General features: G+C 41.0%; 4 protein-coding genes across 4 annotated transcripts; all 4 read right to left on the bottom strand.

The window, feature by feature from the left end:
• Nucleotides 1–485: 485 nt before the first annotated feature.
• LOC6560333 (ETS homologous factor) lies at nt 486–9,953 on the bottom strand. The gene is made up of 2 exons (XM_001987280.2): nt 9,068–9,953; nt 486–1,335 (listed from the first exon to the last, which is right to left on the bottom strand). The coding sequence occupies exon 2, from the start codon at nt 1,309–1,311 to the stop codon at nt 802–804; it is 510 nt and encodes a 169-aa protein (XP_001987316.1). The 5' UTR covers nt 1,312–1,335; nt 9,068–9,953; the 3' UTR covers nt 486–801.
• Nucleotides 9,954–17,964: 8,011 nt separating this feature from the next.
• Nucleotides 17,965–21,412, bottom strand: LOC6560332 (putative uncharacterized protein DDB_G0282133). The gene is made up of 6 exons (XM_032735193.1): nt 19,905–21,412; nt 19,752–19,844; nt 19,547–19,692; nt 19,409–19,471; nt 19,237–19,347; nt 17,965–19,134 (listed from the first exon to the last, which is right to left on the bottom strand). Exons 1-6 carry the CDS (start codon nt 20,528–20,530, stop codon nt 18,164–18,166), a joined length of 2,010 nt encoding a protein of 669 aa, XP_032591084.1. The 5' UTR covers nt 20,531–21,412; the 3' UTR covers nt 17,965–18,163.
• LOC122322383 (serine/arginine repetitive matrix protein 1-like) lies at nt 20,629–24,415 on the bottom strand. The gene is made up of 4 exons (XM_043214330.1): nt 22,834–24,415; nt 22,714–22,776; nt 21,709–21,765; nt 20,629–21,648 (listed from the first exon to the last, which is right to left on the bottom strand). The coding sequence occupies exons 1-4, from the start codon at nt 24,358–24,360 to the stop codon at nt 20,629–20,631; spliced, it is 2,667 nt and encodes an 888-aa protein (XP_043070265.1). The 5' UTR covers nt 24,361–24,415.
• A 416-nt stretch (nt 24,416–24,831) lies between these two features.
• On the bottom strand, nt 24,832–26,457 carry LOC6560331 (putative uncharacterized protein DDB_G0271606). Its single transcript, XM_001987278.1, has one exon. The coding sequence runs from the start codon at nt 26,455–26,457 to the stop codon at nt 24,832–24,834; it is 1,626 nt and encodes a 541-aa protein (XP_001987314.1).
• Between the last annotated feature and the right edge of the window lie 1,518 nt (nt 26,458–27,975).

Below are 27,975 nucleotides of genomic sequence, written 5' to 3'. Positions count from 1 at the left end.
CAGACTTTTTTTTATCAACATATTGAACATTCCCGTTGGATTTGATAACAGATATCTAAGCTATTCGTCTACAGTCCGTAGATTAATATTGTCTACAATTCAGCTCACAAAGCTGACTCAGTCTTAAGATCTGCAGCAATAAATACTTGCCAAATGTTTATCTGGCCTTAGTTCTTATCTATGTTCCAGCTCATTATTTTATCTATTTAAAGTTTAATTCATTAAGTTCTTTTAAGATCAGTTCTCGAGTTGTTTGCAATACTTTATACAAATATTATTCTTTTAAATCATGCGTAAAACTTTACAGAAACATTTCTTTTGAATATAGCTTAAAAACCCAAATATCTTTTATCCATAATCAATACCCTGTCAAAATGTTGTCTAGCAATAGTTCAAGCTCTTTATCTTATATAACATTCATTATATCTTTATAATCCCCAGATCTCACATTCCATTTCAGTTAATAGAAAACAGCACATTTTCAATTCATTTGATAAAATTTCATTTTATATTTTCATTAGATGCAACTTAAATAACTAATAGGACAGTATTTGAAGTGTGCCCCGCCCCCACACGTTTATTTTGGATGGGGGGGCGGGGCAAGCTCCGATTACTTAAGCGATTAAACAAATTCATTATAACTAAAACTTACGACAAATGCTTAGCGCTAGGTTAGCTATAGGTGCTATATATATATATATATGTATGTATATACTATGTATATGTACAACCTGATTAGGTAATTCACTCAGAGAGAGAGTTGAGACTTCTTCGCCCCCCACAACACTCCGCTGCCGTCAACTAGGAGAGCAGCGCCATGGCGCGAGCGAGTCGCACACGAAAATCACGATAGAGCATCTTGCCACCAACGGGCACCCGGCACAGATACATGTCCAGGCTCATGAGGCACAACGCCTTGCCGTTCATGGGGAACTTTTGTGGGAGTTCTGGCGTCACTTCGAGACCCTCAGACACAGCCATGTTGATTAACCATTTCCAGACATCGGCTCGGGTCCAATCGCGCGGATCGAGTGGCAGTCCATCGGAGCCCATGGGATGTAGCAGGTTGGTGTGACTATTCGGGCCAGTGGCAAGGCCTGTGTTATTGTTATTATCATCGCTGAGGAGGGCAACGGCGCCGCCACGACACTTGTCCAGCATCTGGTAGGGATGATGGCGTTTCATCGCAACGGCCGCGTTGCTGGCCCACAGCTGTTGCAGCTGCAGTTGATCCTGGCCGGCATTGACCTGCGACAGATCGAGCGGTGGCACGCGTCCGGCGTATTTCGGGTAACTGGCCTCCACTTGCATCGCTCAGCGCTCAACGACAATCAGCTGCAAAATGGAAGATAGTAAATGGCGCTGATTAATGGAAGTGACTCATTAGCTGATGAGGGAGGGGCGGCGTTGCATGTATCTATATATATAGTATATGTGTGTGTTTGTGTGTGTGCATGGAGCAGAAGTCAAGTGGCGGAAATGCTTTCACAACCAGACAATTGTTTAATCGCGTCAACGGCAACAATAATACGCATACGCCGCATTGTACAACGTGCAATTTGATTTGTGTTTTTTTAATCAGACAATGAGCATTATAACTTAGTCATTCCACTCGCCGGAGACTCTAAATGTTCAGCTCGAGGAGTCGCTATACAAATATAATAAACTAAAACTTAATAAAGCCAAGTTAATGTAGCTTGGCCCTTTTGCATAACTTGTCAGTTAGGGTATTCAAAATTCGCTGTGCTGCAATGTTTTTTCTTTTAGCGCAAAATTAAATCTGACCTTGTTGCCATCGAAAAATGGGACGTTCGCATGTGCGGAAAGCGTGGCGGTGCGGCGAGGGGCGTGGCGTGGCGGTGCTGATCGCACACGAAAGGAAGCGCTGAATAATCACTAAGCAGCTGTCATATCGATAACAACAACAACAAAAGCAGCAGCAGCAGCAGAAGCAGCAGCAGTGTAAGCCATGGCTACATTTAAATAAATGGCCCACATTTGTATTTGCTGACTGTGTGGCGCGGCGGCTTGGTCAATGGCTAATGGCTGATGACTGTTGACGGCTGGCTGTTGTTGGCTGAGGGCTGACATAGAAACGCCAAGTGGCAAACCGGAATATGGCATCGATTACGATAACAATCAAAAAGCAATGCGGCGAGCGGAAACAATTAGCACAAACGGGTGGCGACGGCGAATTGGCAGCAGCGAATGTGACGAGCACAACAAAAGGCGAAAGAACGCAAAGACAGGCGGCAAACACTCACACACAGCACTGCGAATACGATAGCGAATGCGAATGTGAATGTGAATGTGAATGCGAATACGATTGCGAATGTGAATGTGAATGAACATGGAAATGAAAATGGCAATGACAAGCAAAACATCCGCTGGCAAACCCAAAACCCAAAGCTAAACTTTAAAGTTTTGCGGCAAAGCAACGGAAACCGTCGCTGCGGGGGGGGTTTATGTGTTTGTGTGTGTAGAACAACCACCAACTGAGATTTTATTTCACACACACACACACATAAACACTCGCACAGCAGCGAGTGAGTAGCGAAAAAGGGGAAGCCAAAGTTACGAGAACCCTTGAGTTGTGTTAGCCCATTTGTCATTTGGCGGCGTTAATAGTTTTCCGGAACTCGTTTCAAGTGCTTCCGTCAAAGGAAGTGCGTAGAAGCCCAGCGCAGGAATCGCAGTTGGCAGCATTCTTCTTCTTTTCTTTTTTTAATTATACATACATATATAGAAGGGATTTTTAGTGGCAGTTGAACGCAATAATTCCCACGAACTTCCACGAATTTCAACAGGCGTAAACAAATGCGATGAATCAACAAATATGAAAAGCTGAAAACCCCTTCACTATTCTCGCTCTTGTCTGCTTGCTGGCCCCGTCCAGGAAGCCAGCCACACACAATGCATAACATTGGGATGCTGCCGCAAGTGCCACTTGTTGTTGAACTATGCGTGTCTGTTTATTTATTTGTGTAGCGTCCGTGAATTGATGCTGAAAGACAGCAGCGAGTAACTGAGTTATTAACATATCAATTGGGCACCAAAAAGCCATGGCCAGAACAGGTTATACAAAATTCGAGCCAACGCCACACAATAAAAACCTATCAATCTGTCCAATCAGCCGGATGCCATAAACATTATCGGAGCGCTCGTCTAAGGCGATGTGTGTTGCGATTGGGGGGCATGTCATTAACGCAAAGGTTCGATTCGTAGGCAGGCTTAACGCTGAAAACATTTCGATAAGCGATAAACATTTGCATTTCAAATGTGGCCGAACCGATCAGACCAAAATCAAAGGCATCAATTATTGGAGACCACCCAACGGGCAAATTTATTACAAAATGTTACAGAAAGATAAAGCTGTCAGCGAGCTTAAGCACTGAGCACGTTAAACATGGCACGAGCATCACAACTCAGACATCAATTCCCAGAAAAACAAAAAAAAACAAAAAACACCCTGCATAAATGTATGTGATTTTGTCTGCTGCGCTTCCGTTTGAGCATTTTTGAACAGCTGAAATTATTAAGCGACTCAAACTACAGCAAACAGGCTCTGCCTGTCAGTCCAACTAAATGTCTGATTGATTTTTGTATTTTGTCAACATTGGCATTGGCATTGGCATTCGTTTCGGTTTACAACAACATACATAAACCGCGTGCTGAGCACGCGCCCCTAACTCCAGGTCTGGTCTGGTCTGGTCTGGCCTGGCCTGGGTCTTGGTCTGGGTCTGAGTCTTGGTCTGGGTCTGAGTCTTCGTCTGGGTCTTTGTGTGAGTCGCTTGGTCTGTGGCTGTGTAGGAAATGGTTTTCTGTTACTAGTCAGAGTCAATGACAGGAAGTCTGTGCAATGTGCGCATATCCGCCTACGCCCGCGCACAGGATGCACAAAAGGAAACTCTGACACACACACACACACACACCAACACACACACAGATAAATGACGACAACTTGCTGAGCAGATACAGCTACAACAACAAATGCAATTGTGCCAGTTTTAATTACGTTGACGTCTGCACTTTGCACTGTCGCTTGTTGTTGCTGTTGCTACTTAGTGGCAGCTACTATATAAACACTGACACACACTCACACACACACACACACACACAGACACAGCCAACAACAACAAGAGCAGCAGCAGCAGCAGCAGCAGCAGCAGCAACGAAAACGACGAAACGTAAAATCGTAATTTGAAGTTCGAAAAAATGACGCGTTTCCTGTCATTTGGCGAGCACTTTAAGTGCGTAATTTGCTCCCCACACACACACACACACACACCCATCCACACACTCACACACACACACACACACACACAGTTAAGACTTGCGCTGTGTTTGTGTCTGTTGACGCCTCCCATCTTTATCTGCAGGTCGCTTCCGTTTTTGAAGAACTCATCTACCGCGAACTTTGCCAAGCATCTCAAATTCTGCTCAATTTCGCATTCAGATTTTGTATACCCTGTAAGCAAATTTGTGGCAGATATGCATGGCCAGAAAGTCAAGTGGTTTGCTCTGCGGATTTTAATCTGTACTCTTTTTCTCTTTATTTTCCAAGCAATTAAACTTAAGTATAGATAAATTATATTAGTATTTAATTTTATTTATCAAATTCCGAGAAAGACCATTGCTTGACGACTATCTGCATTTTATTTGGCACTTACTTGAATACACTCAGAAAAAAAATGCGCTGGACACTAGAAAGCTTTGTTGTTTTCCATAAGATTAGAAAGGATTTTTGCTAGAAGTACATTTGCAAATAAAAGATTTATAAACATTTCGAAAAAGTAGAAATGCAAACCATTTATTTTAGTTAGATGGTAATGAAACTGGCACTGTTGGGGCACCGTTGGGGCATCTCCGGGACGAAGATAGCGTGTGGCATATTCGTGACTAGCAGATTTAGTTGGTTTACATATCAAATGACTGACAAATGGAAAACACAGTGACTATGTAAATTTGCGAGCTGCCATTAATTTGATTACAGTTTGAAACCGTTCTGTCTGTTCTTGCACACGCGAATATAGTATCTGAGAGCGAATGTATCTCGTAGATACTTGTGCACGGCATGCTAAATTATGCGCTTCCTCCTAAATCAATTTGCAGTCTCTGCTGAGAATTTAGTTAAAATTTTCAGCAGAAAAGTTTCATCAGAGAAATTGTTTTGTTCTTCCCTGTGGAAAAGTGACTAGAAAAAAAAACCAGCTGCTTAATTAAGTTAAAAAGTTCAGCAGAAGAGTTTCATCGTTGAGATGTGGAAAAGTGACTAGAAACAAGCTGCTGCGACTAGTCAACTATTCAATAAATTTGTTGGAAAAAAATGCGAATGATGCCAAAAAAAAAAACAGAAGAGAAGCCAGAGTAAAAGTTAAGGTTAAAGGTTGTTCGATTTCACATGTTTTTTGTATTCATTAAATACAACAAGGTTTCTTGGGTTTCGTCTTCTCTTTTTGTTTTTGACTACAATTCAAGGCAAATAAACGTGTTCAGTCAAAAACAAATATTTAACAGATTGCATGCTACAACAACAACAACAAGTGCAACAACAGACAACGTCAGACGACAGATGATAATCCGCTGAATATTGTTTAAAAATAAACATTTTTGCCAGTCAAGCAACAACAAACCGGATTCCCACATGCCTCGTTGCTCTCCGGTATTTCTACACATATGTCTACATATATGCATATATATATAAATATATATATGTTTGCTGATATTACAAATCATGTAACGCTGTCGCGACGTCTGCCTGACGTCTGCAAAAGCGCAAGCTGGCGAGGGTGGCTGAGGGGTGGTTGCTGCGGGTAGCGGCGAGTTGGGGGAGAGGTGGAGGAGGAGGAGGAGGAGGCGTTGAATGTTGGAACTGCCGCTGAGAACACAGCCATTCATCATTTTCATGGAGGGGCACAGTTGATGGACGGATGTGTGACGACTTTTCCTCGTTATAAAAATAAAGCAAATGGCGCCAAATGCATTTCAGAGGCTGCTGTAAATATTTAGTTGGAAATTAAATAAAAACTGCTGCAAATGCTTTGATGATGTCGCCGTCTGCTGTCATTTCACGCCCCACACGTGTCGCGGTCAATGAAGCATATTGCAGATGCTGCCGCTGCTACTGCTGTTGCTGCCACAAAGACGCGCCACGCGTCATGCAGCAGACGCACAACTTGACAAGCAGCAGGAAAAGAACTTCACTCGACAACTCAGGTGTGTTTCACTCACGCAGCAGGAAACGGACGTGCGACGTGCCCAACTGTCCAAATGCTTATCAAAACTCTCCACAGTTGATAGCGAGCCCCTCCCCCAAACTGGGTACTATTATCTATGAAATGCATTTGAAGACGCTGTGTCATGAGTTTGTTATTTCCTTTAGTGGGTCAACATCATGCTGAATCAGCACAGCAAGAAACAACCAAGTAAGCAATTAGCGACTTGTGTTAGCCGACTGCATTATACTCTATACGCAAAACAAAACTAAAAACAGAGAATCACTTTTGGAATATTAAAGCAGGCTAATCGGTAATTTACCTACTCAATTCAATTGTTTTCTATAAAATAATTTGGAAATTAATTTTATATTGTTTAGTTTGCAACTTCAATTTTAAATTATTATGTCTTAAGACCTTTTTAAAAAAATGTGTACTGTGTTAGTCACAACATTTGATGATTCATTTCTGAAAATTGTGGCAAATATAGAATACTAAGTTTTATCGCTATGCCAACCCAACTCGCTGATAGACATTTGTATGCATATGAGTACTTACTGAACTTGAATAGCATCGTTGAATATATCGTCTATATATAATGATGTAACGAAGAGAGACAAAGGAACTAAGTCTAGGACAAACCAGATGATTTGTAGACAGCTATAATTAGACACGAATTTAGAGAGTAATATTCAAGAGGCCCCCAACTAATAATAATAAAGATGAAATTTTAAATCGCTCTTAATTCTCGAAATGAATACAAATTTCATATTAAGTTTGAAATATTTTGAAAATATTTAATCGCAAAATAAGATTTTCTTTGAACTTAATCTCGTATGAAACCAAATTGAATTTATAAAAATATATATTTAATGCTGAACTTTTAACTTATATACTGTTTTACCCATCAAGAGCAGTGTATGCGTGCAAGAAGGACGGAGAGTGTTAGAGACTACAACAGAATTTAATTAAGAACTGTTTTTATTGTTGTTCTGTGTGTGTGTGTGTGTGTGGTATGTGTGGCCAGGTGCGTTTTTATACATATGTGGCAGCAGCAGCAGCAGCAGCTGCAAAGAGATTACGAAGACCCGCTGCTGTTGCAGCACAACAGTTCCAGATCCACGCCGACTTGGCCACATCCTTTGCGCATGCGCGCGCATTTACAATATGCGGGCCACAAACAAAAAAAAAAAACAATATAATAAAATGGGAAACAAAGCGCCCAAAATGCATTTAATGCCGTTCTATCTACCTCTCTCTCTCTCTCTTCTCTCTCTTCTCTCTCTGTCTCTCTCTGTCTTTATATTCGCTTGACTGGCTCAACTGCTGCACTCTTCTGCTCCTGCTTCTGCTTCTGTTGCTGTTTGGGTTTTTTTGCAGCTGCCGCCGTCTTTGGCATTTTGAGTGTCGCTTTGTTTTGTGGTTTTCGGTTTGTTCTCTCAGCCTCAACTGTTGCCAGCTCCTACAATATTCTCTTGACAATTCTGTTGTTAGGCATTTCATAACTCTTGCCAGCCAGCTACCACAAAGATGAATTTGGTCACGGCAAACTGCACATTGAGTCTAAGCCGAGCTGTGCCACAGGGGCTGGCCACAAAACTGTATAAAGCGATTGTAGATCTTGATCGGATTTTATCTACATATATGTTTGACTTTCAGTTACCCACTCTTTTCTTTATCTGCCAGTTCAAACTTAAGAGCTGCTTGTCTACAGTTAAAACAATTAGCATGCCACTTATCTGATCATAACAAAAGAACCCTTGAAATTCTTACGGACAACTAAAGCGTGACTTTAAGGCTAAAACACGACAACTTATATAGAGTATATAGCATATGATTACTGCATAAATTACTATTTACTGATTTGCTGATTTAAGTGTAGCTGTAATCCAAAACTATTTCATTCCAGCCGTTTTCCAGCCATCATTTACTAACTGATTATTTTTAACGACTTTAAAAACGGAATTTTTCTTTTATGTTTAATCGGAAGTGAGTTGATTTATAAGAAACGTTGTCACTTCAAGCTGATACAAAAAAAAAAGATTATAAAATACGACTGATATTCGGGTACGGGGTTTCCATTCATGAACAGCTGATATGAGCAAAAATAATCTAGTGGATTGCAGTAATTCCCCGAGTTGCATTCGTCATTTGTAATAGTTAACTGTATATCTTATCTTATATACCCCCTCACTGCTGGCTGCTAATAAAGAGTACAAGTAACCCAAACTTTGTGCAACCAAATAAGTTTGCTCTTGAAAGCACACGAAGCTCTAAACTCACGATCCTAACTCAAGGCAATGTTAATTGTAATTTTGTTAGCTGACCTCTTGGCCAAGTCAGTGGTATATGGTAGTATCGTAGTATACATGTTGGTTGTACACATTTATATCGCTGTCACTTTCAGTTTTTGAAAGTGTGTCTTCTGTTTTGAGTTACGGGTTTCGTTTATGTTAATTTAAATGATCTTTCAGTTTTATACATGTATACATAAATACAAACATATGTGTAGAAAATTACGAAGCACCTTTTAGAGGTCAATTAGCAGATCTCAATACAAAATAAAAATAATATTAAAAAAACGAAACGAAACGAAACCGAGTACAAGGCAAACCGACAACAAAATTGTGAGATTGACAGCACATTCTTCGATATGGCAAACAAGCCGCTTAAACTTTAAACAACAACGATGGCCATAATAGTTAACTTGGCCGAAATGGTTGTCGCTGTTAATGTTGTTAATGAAACCTACATTGGGTCTCTTAATGAGCGCCACATTTGTTAATCGATCGAACTGCCGAACTGACGAACTACTTTTGGCATTATTTTTTTTGGTAATATCATCTACTTACCTAGTTAATGAAAGTTAATCCAAAAATTGCCTCTACACTGTTTTTGCTGCGCAACGTTGTTGTTGTTCTTGTTGTTGTTGTTGTGTATTTGGTATATTGGTATATTTTTAAGACGACGACATCCGCTGTTCAAATATATATATCTTTCAAATATATATTTATATATATATATATATGTATTGATATGTACGTGCTCGGTTATTTGTAATTTGTTTATGAATTTCTTTTGTTTATGGAACTTCCTGCACGGAATTGCCAATGCAATTTGAGTTGTTGTCGTTGAATTTATAATATATGTGCATACATATAAAATGTTGTTCTCTTTTCTTTTTTTGTTAGCTGTTTTCTTGTTGTTTTTCGCGAAAATAGAAATTGCACTCGCTTTCGCTTGGCTTTTGTCTGTTTTCTCCAGCTGTATGTGTATCTCTCTCTCGCTCTGTATCTGTCTCTCTCGCTCGCTCTTTCGCTTTGTATCTATGTATGTTTTCACTAGTGCACAACAGGGTATGGGGGGGGGACTCTATCACACTTTTCAGATATTTGCAGATTTCACAATTTGCAAAAATGTATCTCGCAGTTGCAAACAGCTGGCGCTTAAGTATTTCGCGCTCTGAACTACTTTTCTATGTGCTTGGCTCGGGTTTCGAAAGTTTTGTTGTTGTTGCTGTTGTTTCTGTTGCTGTTTCAAATTGTTGCAGCGTTTTCAACTTCAAGTTTCTTTAGTTTTTGCTTTTTCACTTAACACAAAATTCCAGTTTGCAGCTGCATTGGATTTTCTTGCTGTTATTGTTGTTGTTATTGCGTACGAGCGTATCTGCGTAATTCAGCGCTACGTTTGTATTTTGTATGTTGTACAGTTTGACAGTGTTATTGCGTTCTGTGCACGCGCACTTCACGTTCTCAACTGATTGCGATCGTCGCCGTGCATCGGGTTTTGTTGCCTCAGCCAGTCACGCTCTCTCGCACGCTCTCTCCACCACCAGCACGCTCTCTCTCGCTCTCGCTCTCTTTCTCTCCCTCTCATGCACAATCAGCTAGCCGCTCTTTAACGCTCTCGTTGTGATAGTGACTATCGCTCTCAGTTACACTCGCCTAAATTGGGGTGGCAATTTAAATTTTTTTCATTTATATGTTATTTGTTATAAGCGATTCAATCAATTATTTTTTTAAAAACTATTTTAAAGTTAAATAAGGTGCTGCAATATATTCTTTTAAATATGTAAATATGTATGCATATATCATATATATATTATATATATGTATATATAGTTTAATTTAATTTAGAATTTAATTACTTATTTTTGACTTGTTAAGTTTTTTATTTAAACTAATTTGTAATATATTTTTTTAATTTATTGTATAAATTCTCATAATTCTCACTTTATTTAATAAATTCTCATAATAATCCTTTTTGTTGGCAAATGATTGCTCACAGTGCACAGCAGTTAATACGCTGAGCTGACAGCAGTGGACACATATTTAGATCTTATTGTTAGAGAAGGGCACAAAAACTAATCGCTGGTTTTTCATTCATTGAATGCAGAGCCCGCATTGTTGGAACTTAAAACGCTTAGGTCATGTGAAAATGGTGAATCGATTTTTGTTTGTTTGTTGCGAACTCAAAACTCCAAAACTCTTGATTGAGATACAAATCGAACTAATGGCCAATGGACAGCTGGCTTTCAGCAGTAATTATGACTTAGATGTGATATGCATAACTCCAGGTATTTTCCGGCTTTAGGTTGTAGCTTAAATTGAAAGCAAACTTCCATATGGATAGTTTCAGCTTACATCTTTCTTTTCAATTTGTCATTTTCTTAGAATATAATTAGTATAAATTACTTAGATTTTCCATCATTCCATAAGACCCACTTCTGATTCTCTGCACACATTGCTTAAATATGTATTTGTCTATTCGAACTCTGAACCTTTCTGAATTGTCAAATTTGGCCTACACCTAAAGTGACATTATTCGAATTTCATATTAATCTTCACTTGCCTTTTTCCCTTTCCATTTCCATTTCCTCAGACGTTGACAGTCGACAATTTATCAACTCGCACTTAACTTTCATTGAAATATCTTTTGTACATATTAATAAACGATTCAAGAAGCAATGCCAACAATTTCAGTAGCCATCACGTGCCGATGTGGGGGCAATTGCTTGTGTATATATATATATATATATATGTATATATATATGTTTGTGTGTTGACTAATTATGCCGCCTAGACGACGAGTGTAATTACAGGAAATCCCTTTTCCTTTGGCTGCTCGCATATTTGAATGCGCGACTTCCTTTTCAAAGTGACAGGCAAAGGATCATTTATTTGACTAGCTGGGCATTGTCTGCTTGAGGTTTTCTGATCCTGCAGCATATGTTGAGGCATACATACACACATATGTATATCAGCTAGCTAAGTGCCAGAATCCTTTCATCAAACATTTATAGACAAGCGTGAAGTGCAATACTCGAATTACGCAGCCTTTTTGGATTGTTGTAGTTTCAGTGGAATACACAAAATAAAAATAAAAATGAAATAAAATAAAATGTAAAAGAAACCGAGTCGCGCCCTCTGAAGCTGCCCCTTGACGGTGGTTGCACAAGGCACGAGGCAGCCACAGGACGCGCGTCCTGTGTTCATGCAGTTCAAATTGCAGCAGCTGCTGCATTTCCAATGAAATGATCTAAGCAGGCAGCAGCTACGCAATTATTGCTATTGGTTTTTCACTTAAGATTGCACCTTTGTCTCTCTCTTTCTCTCTCTCGCGCTCTCTCTGTCTATCTCTTTGTATCTGTATCTGTATCTGTAACTCCATCTGTAGCTGTATCTAATGTCTGGTTCTTGGCTCGTCCTGTCGCCGTCTGCTTTGAAGTCTGCTCGCCTTTCGAGTGAAAGAGCAGTTTTTTTTTTGGCTGTTGTGTGGGCCAGCAACTAATGGCTTGTTTATCGGTCACATCGATCGCGGGCCAAATAAATTAAGTGCTTTAATTGGCTGCCTAATTGATACGCGGCGTCTCTCAGCCTAATGCTTATAGACGATGCGTGACCAGATCCTAGCGACCTGATTCCCAACTATTCGAAATCTGTGGGCCAATTGTTTTGTGAGCCGATTTGGTTTGATCCTCATCACACACACACACACATCCTGCCGCTTAACTAGTTACAGTTAATCCTGCTCGCCTGTCATCCTGTCCACACACGCACACACATTCCAGCTGCCGTGCCTCCAATTGCATTTTTGCTATTGTTTCGCACACAACAATAAAATATAATACAATACATGTAAAAATGCCAGCATTCTTCTGGCTCACACATGATAAGCATCGACAGGAAGCCGGGCCAGCGGCATTGGCCAAAAAGGATGTTTGCTTAGGCGCAGCAAGTAATTTTCAATTCCAAATTCTTTTGACTGTCCTCTGGTACGTGACTTTGTGTAGCTTGTGCGTTAATATTCAGCATTTCAATTTACAATATTTGTCGTCTCCATGGACTATTTGCTTAGCGTGTTTATTTTCAATTACGGCCAACTGTGCTGACGCATAATTCGATAACTGTGTTCGAGCAAAGGAAGTGAACGCTTGACACGATCCCGATATTAAAAATTATATATAAGAACGTGGCAGCTCACAAGAAAAGAGCAGAGAACCTTCGTAGACATGACCATGGTCAACCTATGAATGAGACTCTTTCGAAGAGAATAAGAAAAAATCTAAAATTTAAAATTCCAAAAAGTCTTGACTCATCATTTTTCAAAGCAGAATTGATTAGATTAAATTAATAATTTAATCAATCTCTAATGATTTAGAGTAAAATTCCAAACTCAATGTATCTAGATTAAACAATTGCTTTAACAGCAGAAAATTATTTTCATTTTGTGAGCAGTATATAAAAATTATACATTTTCTTTTACACTCAGAAAAAATCTAGATGTAATATCGAAAATAGCTCTACAGCTCGAAAAATGTTCTGCTTTTTTCAGATAATTTATAAATTTATAAAAATAAAAATAAAACATAAAAAGAGAATGGGTTTTCTTATATTTATCTGAAATATATATCTTAATGATAAAACAAGTAGAACAAATCTTTTCTGATATGCTGATATAAAATCACGGGCTCAAACCGACGTAAAATCAACATTTTTTTCTAAATTAAATTATATGATTGTTTATGTGAAATTTTCGCATTAATGTTCAATACTAATATAGATAAGAAAAAAGTTAAGTTTAAAGTTCGAGTTTTGTAAGCATATAAAAAACTCCTTGGAAATGAAATGAAATTTTAAAATATTAGAAAAATATGTCCTGAACAAAACTTTTTTTTTTTGGAAAGCTAAACCTTCCGTTTAAGAAATATTTTTTTAACATTAAAGGGAGTTACCCTTGACGCCAAATATATGGCGATTTCCTGCTGAGTGTAGGCGCTTGTCAGGCAGCGATATATATTGCAGCTGGCAATCGAAATAGGGGCGTGTGCCGCCCATTTATCAAATTCCAAATATAGTTCGAGCACCAGTCAAACATTTTAGGGATGCCCGCCCAATCAAATGTTATCATAAGTACCAAAAATCATTTTGTTTGTGCATGTGTGTGTTTGTTTGTATGTGTGTGTTGGTCTATGTGTGTGTGTGTGTGTTGGTGTGTGTGTGTCTTCCTATATATAGTTATAGTTGCAGACTGTAGCCACCCTCGCCTAAACGATTTATGGCTTAAAGTAAATTTCATATACTACTGTGCCTGCTCGAGTCATTAAAAATGCACCAAAAATATACATTAAAATGAATTTTATGCTCTTGTCTCGCTGTGCTTAGAGGGGGAAGAATGAATTCCTGGCTAGTCAACGTATAGCCAGCTAGCTAGCTAATCCTAGGCAGGGCTGTGGACTCAGTTTTATTGGCACTTTCCCGGACTATAAATCAATAAACAGATGTGTCATAAAGTTTTCAGCGTTTTTCCACGCAACGCGTGTTACAATCGGGAAGGCGGAGTCTGTGGGATGGAGGGGCTGGGATAGTGGGTTGTTAGTTCCTGTTTGGCTGGGAATACTTTTTAAAAACTTGCGGTAATTTGTTGGCTCATCATAAATACATACGAACATAATCGTCTGTCATTTAATGTTGGCAGCTGGGCTCATAAAAGCAATATATATTTATATATATATATAAGAAAAAACGGCCATTAACACCAATTCTTGTGGACCTGCCCCAGCTCAATAGAGATCTCACTCTCCCCCCACTAAAGCCGGGGACAGTAGCAGCAAAAACGTAAAAATCAATCGCTCCACAAGCGAAACGAACTAACCGTAAAAAAGCTGAACAAAAAAAACGCTCGCTCGTAAAAAGAAACCAAAACAACAACAAAATTCACAAGACATTCAAATGCCACACAAAACGTAAACGGAGAAACCCCTGCCAGAGATCTGATAAAAAAAAAGAAAGAAGACTGAGCGAGAGAGAGAGAGGAGCGATAGATAGAGAGAGAGAGAGAGAGAGAGATAGAGAGAGATAGAGAGAGATAGGGCTGTGAGTAGTGGGCACAATGGGAAACAAGCCGCACAGACTTCCGCTTTTATTTCATAAATTCGGATTAAGGCATTTTCAAATGATAACAATGAAAATAAATACAAAAAAAAAAACAACAACAACAAAAAAAACAGAACCCAATCTGGAAATGCGCCGTGAATCTGATTAACGGCAACTACACAAAACAACAACAACAACAACAATAAGAAGAACACTAAAGCTGGCCACGACTCGGAAATGTGTCACGTAAATGGTTTGTTTCCAAAGTAAACCCACAACATGCCCAAGAACAATCACAAGCAACAACAACAGCAACAGCAGCAGCAACAACAGCAGCAGCAACAGCAAAGCTCACAAATTGCTGTAAAGATGAGGCATTTAAGAACTGAAGATTCATTGTGTGGCAATTGTGGTGCCACACGGTAGCCCATGTAAAGATAAATACATTTGTTCAAATAGAAAACAGCTGATAAAACTGCGTTGCCAAAGTTTATCGTCTTTCGAAATTGTGCAATCTTTTCAACGCTGCGGAAGTGTCTGTCATCAGATAACTGTAAAGATATTTGATCAAGTTGTGTAAAATTAGATCACTTTGATATTATAATTGTGTCGTGCATATAATAAATATATATATTCCTAATCAGCAGCACAAGCCGAGTTGATATAGCCATGTTTGTCTGCCTGTTGCTATGCAAATTAGTTCCTCACTATAGCACTATATATTATATAGCTGTCATAGAAAGGATCGGCCAAGAGATGAGTTCTTTTGCACAAAAGTATTTTATTTAGTAATATATCTGAACTAAACTTATTTAATACACCTACTCTTATGCACCTCATATTTAGCTAAACAATTAACATGATCGGATTACTATATCCTATAGTTCCCACAGGAACAGTACAAACCCTTTTTTAGGTACAATTTTAACATGAAAATCCAGCCAGAATCGCTTTTTGGTAGACATCAAACTCTAATTAAAAAGCCCTGGATTTTGATATATAATATATAATTTGAACACATCAATCGGATAAATTTTAAGAAAGGTGCTTGATTCTTACCTAAAAACACTTTTTGAAGGTATAATTTTAACACCAAAATCGAGAATCGAGCTTTTAACTTTAATTGGAGTATTTATCTGCAGATCGAACCACGATTAAAATTATCTATTTTTTTAAAATCAGATCACTTAATTAGTTATTATATAGAAAAGTTATAGTTCAACTCGGATGCTGTTTTTATCTCATTCCAGTCTAAAAATTCCAACTCCTTAAGAAGCATCCTCGGCAAATAGATTTACATGAATTTTTTAGGCTTACGAACACGTTTCGCAAACATTTGCTCAAAATCGAGGCAAACATGAACAATTGCACTTCCTGCACAAACGCATCCTGTATTATTTACAGCACATGGGCTTAAGCCAGGACACGATAGAACAGGACAGGTCGGGGTCGGGGTCGGGGGGCACATCATCTGTTGCTGCATGGCCCAAAAATATCGAGACCGTAAAATTTACGAATGATGAGCGGAAACGCAGCAAAGGCGCGTTCTCTGTATACAAACAGAGAATCGAATAACCGAGAGAGGGAGAAAGAGAAGAGAGACAGAGAGAGAGAGAGACAGAGAGAGAGGGCTGATTGTAAAAACAAATGTTGGTAAACAACAAAAACAAGGAAAAAGGATGTCCTGCTGCATGTCCGCAGCAGTTAAGGGGCATCAGCGAGTGTGGAAAAGTGCGTGTTGTGCCGGTTGCAACATTAACATTTTCCTTGCGCAGCAGGACATGTGGCCAGTGGGCAATTAGATGCTCGTCCACAGTGTGAAAATGCACAAGCAGCAGCAGCAGCAGCTACGCAGGAAGCAGCTCAACGCGCCCATTGTGCGATCACGTCGAGCCACTGCCAATGCCAATGCCAACACAGGTACACATATACAACATGCCGCACAGTTCCTGCCTGCTTGCAACGGGCATTGTGTGCAACGCGCTGCCCAAAAATATTGCTGGTGATTAGTGACTTTGCGCCTGGGCGAAATGGTGATGAGGAAACGCCTGTGGCGTTAATTGTTGAAGGCCGTTTGATTTGCGCCGCTAAGAAGTTAATCTGGGCCAACGGAAGCGGAAGCGGAAATACCAAATGCAAAATCCTTTAGCCGTACATAGTTCGAATATCCTTAACTAGAGAAAACAAGTGAGAATGGTCTAGTCGAGAGAGTGCGCGACTTGAAGATACCCTGAAGCCAGTTTTTAACTCACATAGCAGCCAATTAAATGAAAGAAGTTCTTATTAAATTATATTATTAATAAAAAAGAAAAGTTCTTATTAAAATATATTATTAATAAAAAATATTATTTATGTGGCGCCTGATGATTGTGTAATATGATCAATATGAAAACATATTGTGGGTCTATGCTTGGGTGATTTTCCTCCGAACTTGTTTAAGATTATTTTGATTTTAATTCATCAATAATTCAGTTGGTCAATAATATGTTATAGTTCTGCCTTTAAAATAGTATTTTTACCGCTTTCGGAAATCGATATGTATCAATAATAATAATAATTCTAATAATAGCAACAATAATAAATAGAATAATAATAATAATAAAACAGTTATAGATAAAATGAAATAAATTCGTTGTAAACAAGAACTTATATTCCAAAATGGCTCTTATAGTCGGACAGGTGATCAAGAATATATGTTCCTTATCGGGCCGAAGGTAACTTTATATGTAACTTTTTTACAGAGCCATCTTAGCGATCTTAACCATTTCCAATGTGTTCAATACAATAAGGAATAATATTTATACTTTTACAAATATTTCCTACTACTAAGAAATATATTTCTGAATATAATTTTAATTAATTTTAATTTTAAGAAAGATTTTTCGTATACTTAGAAAATATTTCTTAAAACCAGAACATATTTTAGCTTTTAGGACGATTCCAAATTTCAGATCGATTTTTTATTTCTAAATGTACAAATTTAAATTATTTTTATTATTAACTTTATTATTAGTATTAGTATTATTATAAATAAATATAATTTACTCTAGTTTAATAATATAGTTTAATAATAGTAATACATTTGGAATAGTTTTGATTAGTACTTACCATTTATCGGTTGCATTGTGATATCATTACAATCCCAGGGAGTCTGTCTTTGTCCCGCAGGAATAGGATAATAATTATTTTTATAGCCTTCCCAAACACTACTTATAGAAGTAAATCTCACAATGCTTCCAACTTATACTTACGCTTATTCTGTTGAATTTAACGTTAAATTTATTCAAGCTATGCGATAATAATAATTTTATTTATTACAAACTATTTTATATATATTTTCAAGATTATATTTAACAGGAATTGAAAGAGTTGAATTTTTGCTTTACCGGTTTTATTATACTATTCGAATTTTGGATTATAGCTAAATTGTATTTTTGCGGAAAATTTGTTTCAAAAATTATGAACCACTACGCGATTGCCCAAAATTAAGCAATATATGTTCGCATACGATAACTGTAACTCATAAGTAGTCAGATACTATATCCGATCTATATATTGCGTAATTTTGTGCACTCACTGCCCAAACTGAAAACTGGAAGTACATCCAAAGCAATGCGTTGAAGTATGTGGATTATGCATCGCATCCTTGCTGAGCACATTCTCATGGAGCGTTGCTCCCGCTGCTGTCCGGACGAGGCTGCGCCGTACGAATTCCCCATTGGAGAGGAGCCTATACTTGAATGGAAGTTGCTGCGTGCCGGGTTTGAAGTGCGCCACAGTGTTGCATCCCTTGTTGCAGCTGCTTGCGCCCAACCTGTTTGCCTGCGAACGAGGTGTGGAATCACCGCCACCCATGCGACCCAGCTGCCTGAAGCAGGGGCAGCCACTGGCAGGTGACTTGGAGCTGGCAACAGCTCTGCTATCATTATTATTATTATTATTATTATCGTTAGCAGCAGCAGCAGACTGCCTGGATTGAGCACACTTGTTGGAGCATGGACAGCGAGCTCCATTGTTGACTGGCTGCGTGCAGCGATTAGCTGGGTTTCTATTGAGGCAATCATTCAAATTCGACTTGCCACAGGCACCCTGAGAGTTCTTGCTCATCGAGTGGCCAGATCCTGTCGATACGTCGGGCAGAAAGAATTTCTGTTTATTTGCCTGGTATGTTTCGGACCTGGGTTTTCCTTTGGGCCATTCCGTTGCCTGAGCCATGGATTTTCCCATGGCCTTTTCCTTGTACTGAGCTGGAACTCGCAAAGATGAGGCACGTGTATCTGAAGCATTTTTCCAGGCTTTTCCTGAGGTGAAGGTAGCTGTGGAATTATTCGCATTGCAACTCTTCTTGGACTTCTTGTGCTTTTCAGTGAATGAATCCATTTGCCTATTGTTTAGAAACAGTTCTAAAGCCTGAGTAATGAGTAGCAAAAGCTTATCGTTCGACTCCTGACACTTCCAGCAGTGGCCACAGTTACTGCTACTGCTGACAGTTGGTTCACACTTGAAACGCTGATCATTGACTACAGTTTGTCGCTCCGGGTAATCTACAGCACAGTCCACAGTTAAGAGGAATTACTTATTTTTATTTATACTGTTGATTGCCACAAACATTTAATACACTTGGAATAGTTTTGATTAGTACTTACCATTTATCGGTTGCATTGTATTTTCATTACAATCCCGGGGAGTCTGTCTTTGTCCCGCAGGAATAGGATAATAATTAGTTTCATAACCTTCCCAAACACTATTTCCTGGTCCTTCATGTAATAAAATATACTTATAGCAATAAATCTCACAATGCTTTCAATTTATACTTACGCTTATTCTGTTGAATAGAATCATCATTGTATCCATGGCCTGTCTGACCATTCTGTCCAGGACCTAGAGACAAATTTATATTTGAAAAACATATAATTTTCGTTTTCTAAATATGTTTTCGAAGGCATTCAGACTTACAACTATACTGTTCCTCTCCATAGTTGTAGATGCGGTTTTGAGTATGGTCATATTGCACTTGTCCCACAGTCGTTGGAGAATTGGGATTCATGGCCTGTTGATTGGTTGTGATTGATCCGGCACTATTTGTGCTATTCCGCGGAGCTCTTGGGGAGAAAGCTCCTGGATCTTATTAAACATTAATTGATTTCTAGATTATGCCTACCTATAACCGTGAAAATCTGAAGAATCATCGTGATTGCTATCATAGGTGTTGTTGGTATGGTTAGCTGGTTGCCCACTGCTACTCTCCGATGCTCTAATTGGAGAAGGCTCTTGGATCATATTAAACATTAATTGATTGTAGTATTATGCTCACCTCAAGTCATTTATATAATCATTGTGGTTGCAGTCATAGCTGTTGTTGGTATGGTTAATTGGTTGCCCATTGCGCTGGAGACAGGTAAGCTCCAAGGCTGAAGTCAGCTGATCTATTAAGAGCCTACTCTCAGAGTCATGCAGCACAATAATTTTGAAGGGTGTCGGTTCATAAGAGATGTTAATGGAATCCGAGTTGGGCTGACTCTGGCAGTCGCCGAGTGCAGTTAGGATCTTGTCATTGCACCTGCCACAAATCCAGTTTTGACCATCGGGTGGCAGGTCAATGGGAATCTCATACTGACCGCACAACGGGCACAACTCACAAGAGTTGCCACCCAAGTGGCGCACCAGAGGATTCAAGGTCATCCTCGAAGAAACGCTGCTACCGTTCACCTTGCCAAGCACAAACTGAGTCCTGACGATGGGATTTATGGGTGCTCGGCTGTGGGTAGGGAGCTCTTCGCTGACTCTTGGTCGCATTTCTCGCTTATCGCTTGGGGCTTCAGTGTAATCCGAGTTGCAGTCTGCAGCCGGCTTCTTGCATTTGGATTTGTTGTGATTCATTCCAGACTCAATCGAGCTTGTGCAGTGGCTTAACATTTTTTTGATTCCAAAACGTTTCATATTTGTACAAATTTCGATTAGGTTTTTGACAGCATTGGCTATGCACCCATTGTCCACGTCTTGGCATTGAGTAAGCAATTGGAACACAATCGCAATCGCTATTTATCGACCTGTCCGAAACTTACAGTGCGTCTATCGGGCGTAAGACCCTTTAATTTTTTCATACACTGCCATTTGTTGGGCACCACAAAAGCCGAGTCCTTTGGTATCGAACTCTTTTGCACAATGGGTCTCAGCATATTCTTGGCAATTGTGATCAGTGAAACGTGACTTGGATCTTCAGTCTGACTATGCCTACTATGCGGTGTGGTGCGCACTGTCAGAAAGCTGCCCCGGTAGGATTGGAGTTTATTTTTGCTCGAACCAACATCGGATTGTGGATTTGGAAAATATTGCGGCCGCTTTGTTGTGAACATTTTCTGGGGCAATCTGTGTCTAGTTCCACCAGCTGCACTAGTTATCCGAGCGGTTTCTTCACTTCTTTCTGCCGATGCTTCCCTGGCTTCGAGTGTTCCTTGCTCTTTATACTCATATTCTTCGGTATTTGTTTTGCTTGTTTCAGATCCTCCTGGTTCGGAAGTGTATTCGCGTAGATTTTGGTGCAGCTCAGTTGAGACTCTACTGCCTGCTGTTCTGCTGAGCTTAGCTGTGTTTACCCGTTGATTTGCAACTGGCATTTTGGAGGACCGGATCGATTGCAGCCTATTCTCAGCAGTACCTCCTTTGTGATTCGACGCGTGTAGAGACCTGGAGCGGACGTGTCTTCCAGTTTGTGGCACGACATCGCGTCGTACTGCTGATGCTGCAGTTTTCCTCAGTTTTCCTGGCTGTGAGAGCTGCCCGGTAACATTTTGTGCCTCCTGCCTGGAACGTGTGGAATTCCGGGCTTGGGTTTGATTACTCCTTCTTTCGCGACCAGCGGCTATCTGTGGACTTTTTGTGGCACGACTGCCACCATCCCTAACCATTTTAACCCTGACGTTTCTGGTACCTTGCGAACCTTTGGCCAATGGTGTTAATTTGCCGCCAGTACAGCGATATCCATTCGATTCTTCGAGCCTATTTGTGGGAATTCTTAGTCCACAGGGATTCGCCTTGGGTATGCGATGTAGCCTCAACTAAGGGAAATTCAATTACCTATTTATACCAACGAAGTAATTAATTGTTTAGTTGCTTACACTACTACCCGAAATCGTGCTTAGCTTCAGCGATCCTCTTCGGCTCTCTTGTGAAAGCTAATGAAAAGTTAAAACATATAATTGTTATTGTTTAGTAAGTCAGTACCGTAACCGACTGCGAAATACTCTGTTATCATTGCTAATACCATCTGATAAGAGGTTTCGCAGAACATTGTGGGTGTATCCAATAATTATCGATATTTTTATGGAGAATCCTAGTAATCTTCCCTACAAGTTTAGCTGTTGATAAAAGCTTTGTGCATTTTATTAATTTTATGGCGGAACTGGGAGGAGTTTCATAGTTTCCTAGTTCGGTAACCTTAGCTCTTAAATTGCAAGAGATATAAGCATTTGGGAATTTTGGGTGCGGGAATGGACGTATAAGAAATAAATATTAGAGAAGGTTCCTAGTAATCTCCCTTCCACGTTTGTGGGCGGGGAAACAATAATTGGAGGATGATTTTCTTAATCTACCTTTCAGGTTTGCTAACTATAGCTCTTAAATTGCTTACGTGCTCTGGAAGTCACCAGTTAGCCACCTCCTAAATTTTGAGACTGTATCCTCAAAACAATTTATACTTTTAGAAATATTGCTTTTGACGATCATGGAAGCAGGTGTGGCTACATTTTTTATCGATACTTAAAGGTGGTTGGCGGGATTTGATGACTCTAGTTCAAGAACTGCGAAAGATATAGCCATTTCCCATTATCAGGAGCGAGGGGCGAGGTAGGCGTGGCTTTTGCCAATCTTTACAGGACATCGCCAACAATCTACCAACTAAATTTGACGACTGTAGCTTCAAAATTGTGGGGAATATGTGGACCTATCGATTTTATATTATCGATCTTATCGATTTCCTAGCCTATTGGTCTATAGGCATAGACCAGTACGTGTTCCAAGTTTTAAGATGGAGGGACAGCAGGACGGACATTGCACAAAACCGATATACTCTAAATACCGTCGATAACAGAGTATAAAAATGGAATTTTTGGTTGACTACTCACATAACTGCTGGGATAGGCTCGGAAATGACTTGGGTTGCTTCTGGACATGTGACCCATCCGCTCCTGTGCAACAAAGTTCAATTGAAACGAGAGCAGAAGATTGGTAAATGTTAAACTTACAACTGGTACTGAGTCGGAGCCTGCGCCGGAGCCTGCGCCGGAGCCTGCGCCGGATCTGCCATGTCTTTTGGGGCTTGACATGTTCCTCACTGATGGACGAAGTGAATTTAAGTACGAATGTGGCACAAAATTTGAGCGCTGATTGGTATTGGTGAACCGTGGCAAGCCGTAGGCTGGGCACAATCTTGGTTGTTCCTTCCGTCGATCGTTGCGACGGCTCTGCGTAGCCTGCTGAGATTTGGACGAGGGTTGCGTCCTGCTACAATTGGGGCATTTACTCGGCTGCTGCTGAGCGTAGTCCGATTTCCGAGGGGTCCTTTGACGAATGGGTTGACTTGATTCGGGTGTTAGGCACTCACAGTCAGGCTTAGGGCTCTTTACGCGCTTTTTGCATCCACCCGGGCTGGGCGACTGCCTAAGGCAACCACGGGACTTGACCACCAACGGATTGCGATGCGACATGGCCTTAAAGTCCTTGTACTTTACATAATTTGATGTCTCCGTTGTTGCCACTGGCAGCCGATTGGAGCGAGACTCGGGAGACTCGTAGCAGACGGGGCAGCGAGCAGGTGGCGCTTTACGCTTCATCGAAGGCGGCTCACAAAATAATTCGTCTTGTGGTTCGTCGATGTGTGGTGCATTGCGTGCTTCGTTGCATGGTGCTTGGCATGGTTCCCTACGTGGTTCGCTGCGTGGTTCGCTGCGAGGTTCGCTGCGTGGTTCGCTGCGTGGTTCGCTGCGTGGTTCGTTGTATGATTGCCTGCGTGGTTCGTTACGAGATTCGATGAATGGTTGCCTGCGTGGTTCGTTACGAGATTCGTTACGTGGTTCGCTGCGTGATTCTTCATGGTAAGCTTCATAGCGCTGTTGGGGCTGCAGTTCCTCTCGCGGCTTGGCCAGAGACAGCTGGTAGCAGTGTTCGCACATTAATTGGGATTTTTTTGGACGTGGTTTTCCCGGTGCCTCGAAATAGGATTCGCAGCGAAATTCAGGCGGTCCTTGCGGGTATGCTGCAGACTTGCGCTTGTCACAGCAAGATTGGTAAGCCGGAGAATAGGTCCGCGCTGACTGCTCGTGGCGAACATCTCGAGAACCCGATTGAGGTGCTTCGGTTAAGGAACTTAATTCGGAGCAGTAGTCATTGCGAGTCCCGGAGCGAATTCCGGCATGCGGTTCAGCGTGTGTCCTGGAGCGTGTTTCGGCTTGCTGCTGGCAGCGACACTCGTAATGCGGTTCACTATTAAACTCGCGACGTGGTTGACGAGTCGCGTCTGACTTCATACGAGATTTGGGTGCAGATGTGGGGCGAGTGGTGCTGACAAAATTTCTCTGGTTGGCCGCACCACCACCCATTTCTCGACGCAACTCCAATAATCTGGACTGGCCACTAAGCGACTCACCACTACCAACGTTAGTCGAACCCAAGTGCAGCTTCAGGTGCGGTTGCTTCTGCTTTTGAGTTGTGTATTCGACCGGACAGATTCCAGCGATGCCAAGCTGGTAGGGCAGCGCCCTGGTATCAGCCATTTGGAGTGCAGTATTAATCCTGATTAAGCTTAAGGCTTACAGGCTTATCTGCCCTATCCTAATTCTTAGCCAGATAAAACTTTCAATTTAACAAACACTTTGACGGAGACGAATTAAACAAGGCAGCTGCGATCTTCAAACTAACATTTAATTTTGGATTCATCTGATATAGGAAAGCTATCTAGATAAACCCCTATATATCAACTGAAAATAAGATGAGAAAGCCATCTACAAATATATATATCAAATGAAAGTAACCATTGCCAACTTTAATGCACTGAGACTTTATTTCCACATAATATTCAACAAGTAGTTTTCAAATTTTATATTAGATATTCTAATTATTAAGCATGGATCGCAAATAAGTGCAAATCATAGTTGAAGATCAAGAAGCTATCTAATCTGTCCATGTCTTAACTATGCTGTGCCATTATCAAGGATCCGTGCAATAAGGACTTATGGCAACTGCATTTAGCTGAAGCTCAACTCTGTGGCACGGTTGTTTGGCAGTGGTTGCTGAAGATAGTGCCGATAGTGTCCAGTTTTGGGATTAGTTACAATCGCTGTTTGTTGGGTTAGCCAACTGTTGCCACCCAGGGAACGTCGGGAACGCGTTCGACTTGAATTGCGACTGGGCAGCCTGTTCCTCCTCTGGCCTTGATCCGGAATCTTGATAGCCTGTTGCTTGGGCCAGTGGAGCGGTCGTCGTGTTGCAGCTGCCAGGCATTGGCAGATGGGCAGCTCAATGTGCCGATGCCAACCGGAGGAGGTGCGTCTTCTGCGCCGAGGCTTTCGCAGTTGTTGCAACTGCGGTAGAGGATTGCACTCCGTTTCGTCCTCCTCGTCGGAGGTAACCATCAGATAGACGGAGTATTGCTTTTGAGACCCGGCACTTAAGCGTGCATCGTCGCTTAGCTTCTTGCTTTCGCACATTTGTGCCACAAGTTGCATGAGGGAGTGCCACAGCGGATCCGAGTCGGTGCCCCGCAACTTGTTCTCCTCGATCAGTTTATTCAGGTTTAATTGGCATTTGTTGCTGTTCGACTTCCTGCGACTTGTGTTGCTTGTGGCAGTTGCTGCTTGTGCGCGCTGTGGCAACTCTAAGTTAACTGCGCTTTCGTACTCTTGTAGTGCTGCCAGACTGTTGGACTGTTGCAGTGCTGCCAGACTGCTGGACTGTTGCAGTGCTGCCAGACTGCTTAACTGTGTAGCCTTATGCTGTGCTGCCAAACTCTCCAAAATGTTATGTTTACTCTGCTGCAGTCTGTTTAAATTCGGCGCTGTCAGCTGTGTTAACTTTGCGGCACAGTGTGGCAACTCTGTGCCAAGGATTTTGTGTAAATTCTGCAAATTGCTATCGATATCGGCAGCCAGGCAATTCAACTCCTGCTCCGTTGTGCTCAACGCGAGCTGAGCCGCAATTTGTGATTGGCTGCTGCTGTTGCTGCCACAATTTGCGAGTTGTCTGGCCTCGAGGCACATTTGCTTGGCCAGCTGCACATAGTTGAAATCAGCTGTTGGAATTTGCTGCTGCTGCTTTTGATTGGCTGGCTGAGCAACGGATCCTGTTGCGTTTCTCGCCTTAACCTCAAAATTGATCAAACTGCTGGCACATTTGCCAAAATTAAAGGGCATAAAAAAGCTTTTTGGTTTTGGTTTTTCTTGTGGTTGCCTTTGTGGCTTATGTTGCATGTGTTGCATGCGTAGCTGTTGTTGTTGTTGTTGCTGTCGCTTGATTTGATGCAGTTGTTCCAATTGTATGGCAATATCGCTTCTTGCTTTCCTCTGACGATTCTCAAAAGCTCGAATTGCCGATCGCTGCTGCTGCTGCTGCTGCTGCTGCCCACTGGAACGACACCACATGGGCAGCATAACGGCATTTGGCTGCGTTGGGAATTTCATTAAATTGCGCTGCAGTCGCTGCAATCGGGCGCTGTTGACTTCCAGCGGCGAGCGTGGAGCAGCGCTGCCCGCCATTTTGTTGTACATGGGTAGCAACGGCAACTGGAGACGGGAAGGCGGCATCAGCTGCTGGCAGGCGGTCATCGATTGCTGATTGGTCAAACCACCCAGAACAGCAGCTCGGCGTCGCACCATTTTCAACTAATTTGAGTGGGTTTCTTTTCTCGTTGCAGACTTCACTTGAAATTTATACGCTTTTGTAGACATTAAAAATTTCAAATACACAAGCTGTGGAGACATTTTTTTGCTCTTGTTTTTTTTTGTTTTTGTTTTTGCTTTGCTTTTGCGTTGACGCGCTAAGCAAAGGTCGCCGCACATCCAGCATCCAGTTGAAAGCTTTTCAGCATCCATTCAATGCGACGCAGAGCTTTCACAGCTGACGTCACGCATGCTTTTTTCGTGTTTTTTGTTTTTGTTAGTTTTTGCGTCATTTGCCGGTTCTGTGGAAGCAAATTCATTCATTGCTGTTTCACTTCCAGCGGAACTTCCAACTTCGAATGGAAGTGCGTTCGGCACTCACTCTCACTCTCTCCTTCACGCTCTCCCACTCACACAATGTTGAGAGTTGCACTGGAAGCAAATGTTATTTGCAGTTTTCAAGTTGATTTTTGTACTGCTTTTTTTTAGCATAAAGTAGGCGCGCAATTCAAACTGCTTCATTCGAGAAGCAACTATGAATGTTCATCTCATTTGACTTTTTTTCTCATAGAGCACCGAGCAAATTTCTTTTTTATTACTTGTTTGGTTACTAGATAGACAGAATTACATAAAAACGATAAAAACACGAAATTCCGTAAAAGATTTTTTACACACTGACCAAAATTATATTTAAACAAAAAATGGTGAGTGTTGGGTGTGTCGCAAGATTGTTGAGCCACCTGCAACTGGGCAACGGTTACTGGGTAAAGCGAGTGAATCCCTATTGGTACGAGGCGCGAGAAGTGCCGAAAACGCTGCTGAGCGAAAAAGAGATCCAAGAAACGCAAATAGATGACAAAAAAATGGCTAGAAAATGCCGCAAAGCGTATCCGTCGCCGCTATCAAGACAAGTGGCCCGCATGTTGTAGCATCAAAAATTAAACAGTATATATGCAAGAACTTCCTATTGAAATTTCGAGTGACTTTAATTAATTTAACTATATATTTTTAGGTGGTTTATTGCTTGTGGGTCTATGGTAAATTTAAGTTCAAATAACGCGCCATGGCTTAAGCTGGGCTGCCAACTTGGTGGATGAAATGCGTAACAGACGGCTCCACTGGTTAACAGAAAAACTCCTCCCATTAACATTTAAGCGTCATCGATCAAAATGTAAACTCAACACTGCTATGCCGAGTCTTGCTCTCTCCATCTCTCTCTGTGGCCAGTGTGCGAAAACAAGAGAGAAAAAGAAAGAGCGCAATGGCAAAATCAGTTGGTGCCGAGTTTTTGCTTCGTGAGCAGGTGGGCCGCGGAACGCTATATTGTCGTCGTCTAAGAATCGCCACTTAAACAACATGAAAAAAATTCCAATAGCAGCAGGGAAAAGGCACTCTTGATAATATAAATCGCCCACGCGTTCAACTTCATTGCATGCGACGAGGCAGCAAAAAAACAACCAACAACAGCAACGCGCACCAAGTGATAAGAGCAAGAATTAATACATATATATAAAT

The sequence above is a fragment of the Drosophila grimshawi genome, unplaced genomic scaffold (assembly GCF_018153295.1).
Source record: "Drosophila grimshawi isolate 15287-2541.00 unplaced genomic scaffold, ASM1815329v1 contig_1369, whole genome shotgun sequence".
Classification (NCBI taxonomy): Eukaryota; Metazoa; Arthropoda; class Insecta; order Diptera; family Drosophilidae; genus Drosophila; species Drosophila grimshawi.
This window is presented reverse-complemented; position numbering and strand designations above follow the sequence as displayed.

Coding starts and splice junctions, on each gene's coding strand:
- LOC122322383 (XM_043214330.1), bottom strand. CDS start 24,360: ATGGCTGATACCAGGGCGCTGCCCTACCAGCTTGGCATCGCTGGAATC. Junction 21,766..22,713: donor GAGCCTATCCCAGCAGTTAT/GTGAGTAGTCAA, acceptor ACTTTTCATTAG/CTTTCACAAGAGAGCCGAAG. Junction 21,649..21,708: donor GCACGATTTCGGGTAGTAGT/GTAAGCAACTAA, acceptor AATTTCCCTTAG/TTGAGGCTACATCGCATACC.
- LOC6560331 (XM_001987278.1), bottom strand. CDS start 26,457: ATGGTGCGACGCCGAGCTGCTGTTCTGGGTGGTTTGACCAATCAGCAA.
- LOC6560333 (XM_001987280.2), bottom strand. CDS start 1,311: ATGCAAGTGGAGGCCAGTTACCCGAAATACGCCGGACGCGTGCCACCG.
- LOC6560332 (XM_032735193.1), bottom strand. CDS start 20,530: ATGAAACGTTTTGGAATCAAAAAAATGTTAAGCCACTGCACAAGCTCG. Junction 19,348..19,408: donor TTCTATTCAACAGAATAAGC/GTAAGTATAAAT, acceptor TATTACATGAAG/GACCAGGAAATAGTGTTTGG. Junction 19,135..19,236: donor TACAATGCAACCGATAAATG/GTAAGTACTAAT, acceptor ACTGTGCTGTAG/ATTACCCGGAGCGACAAACT.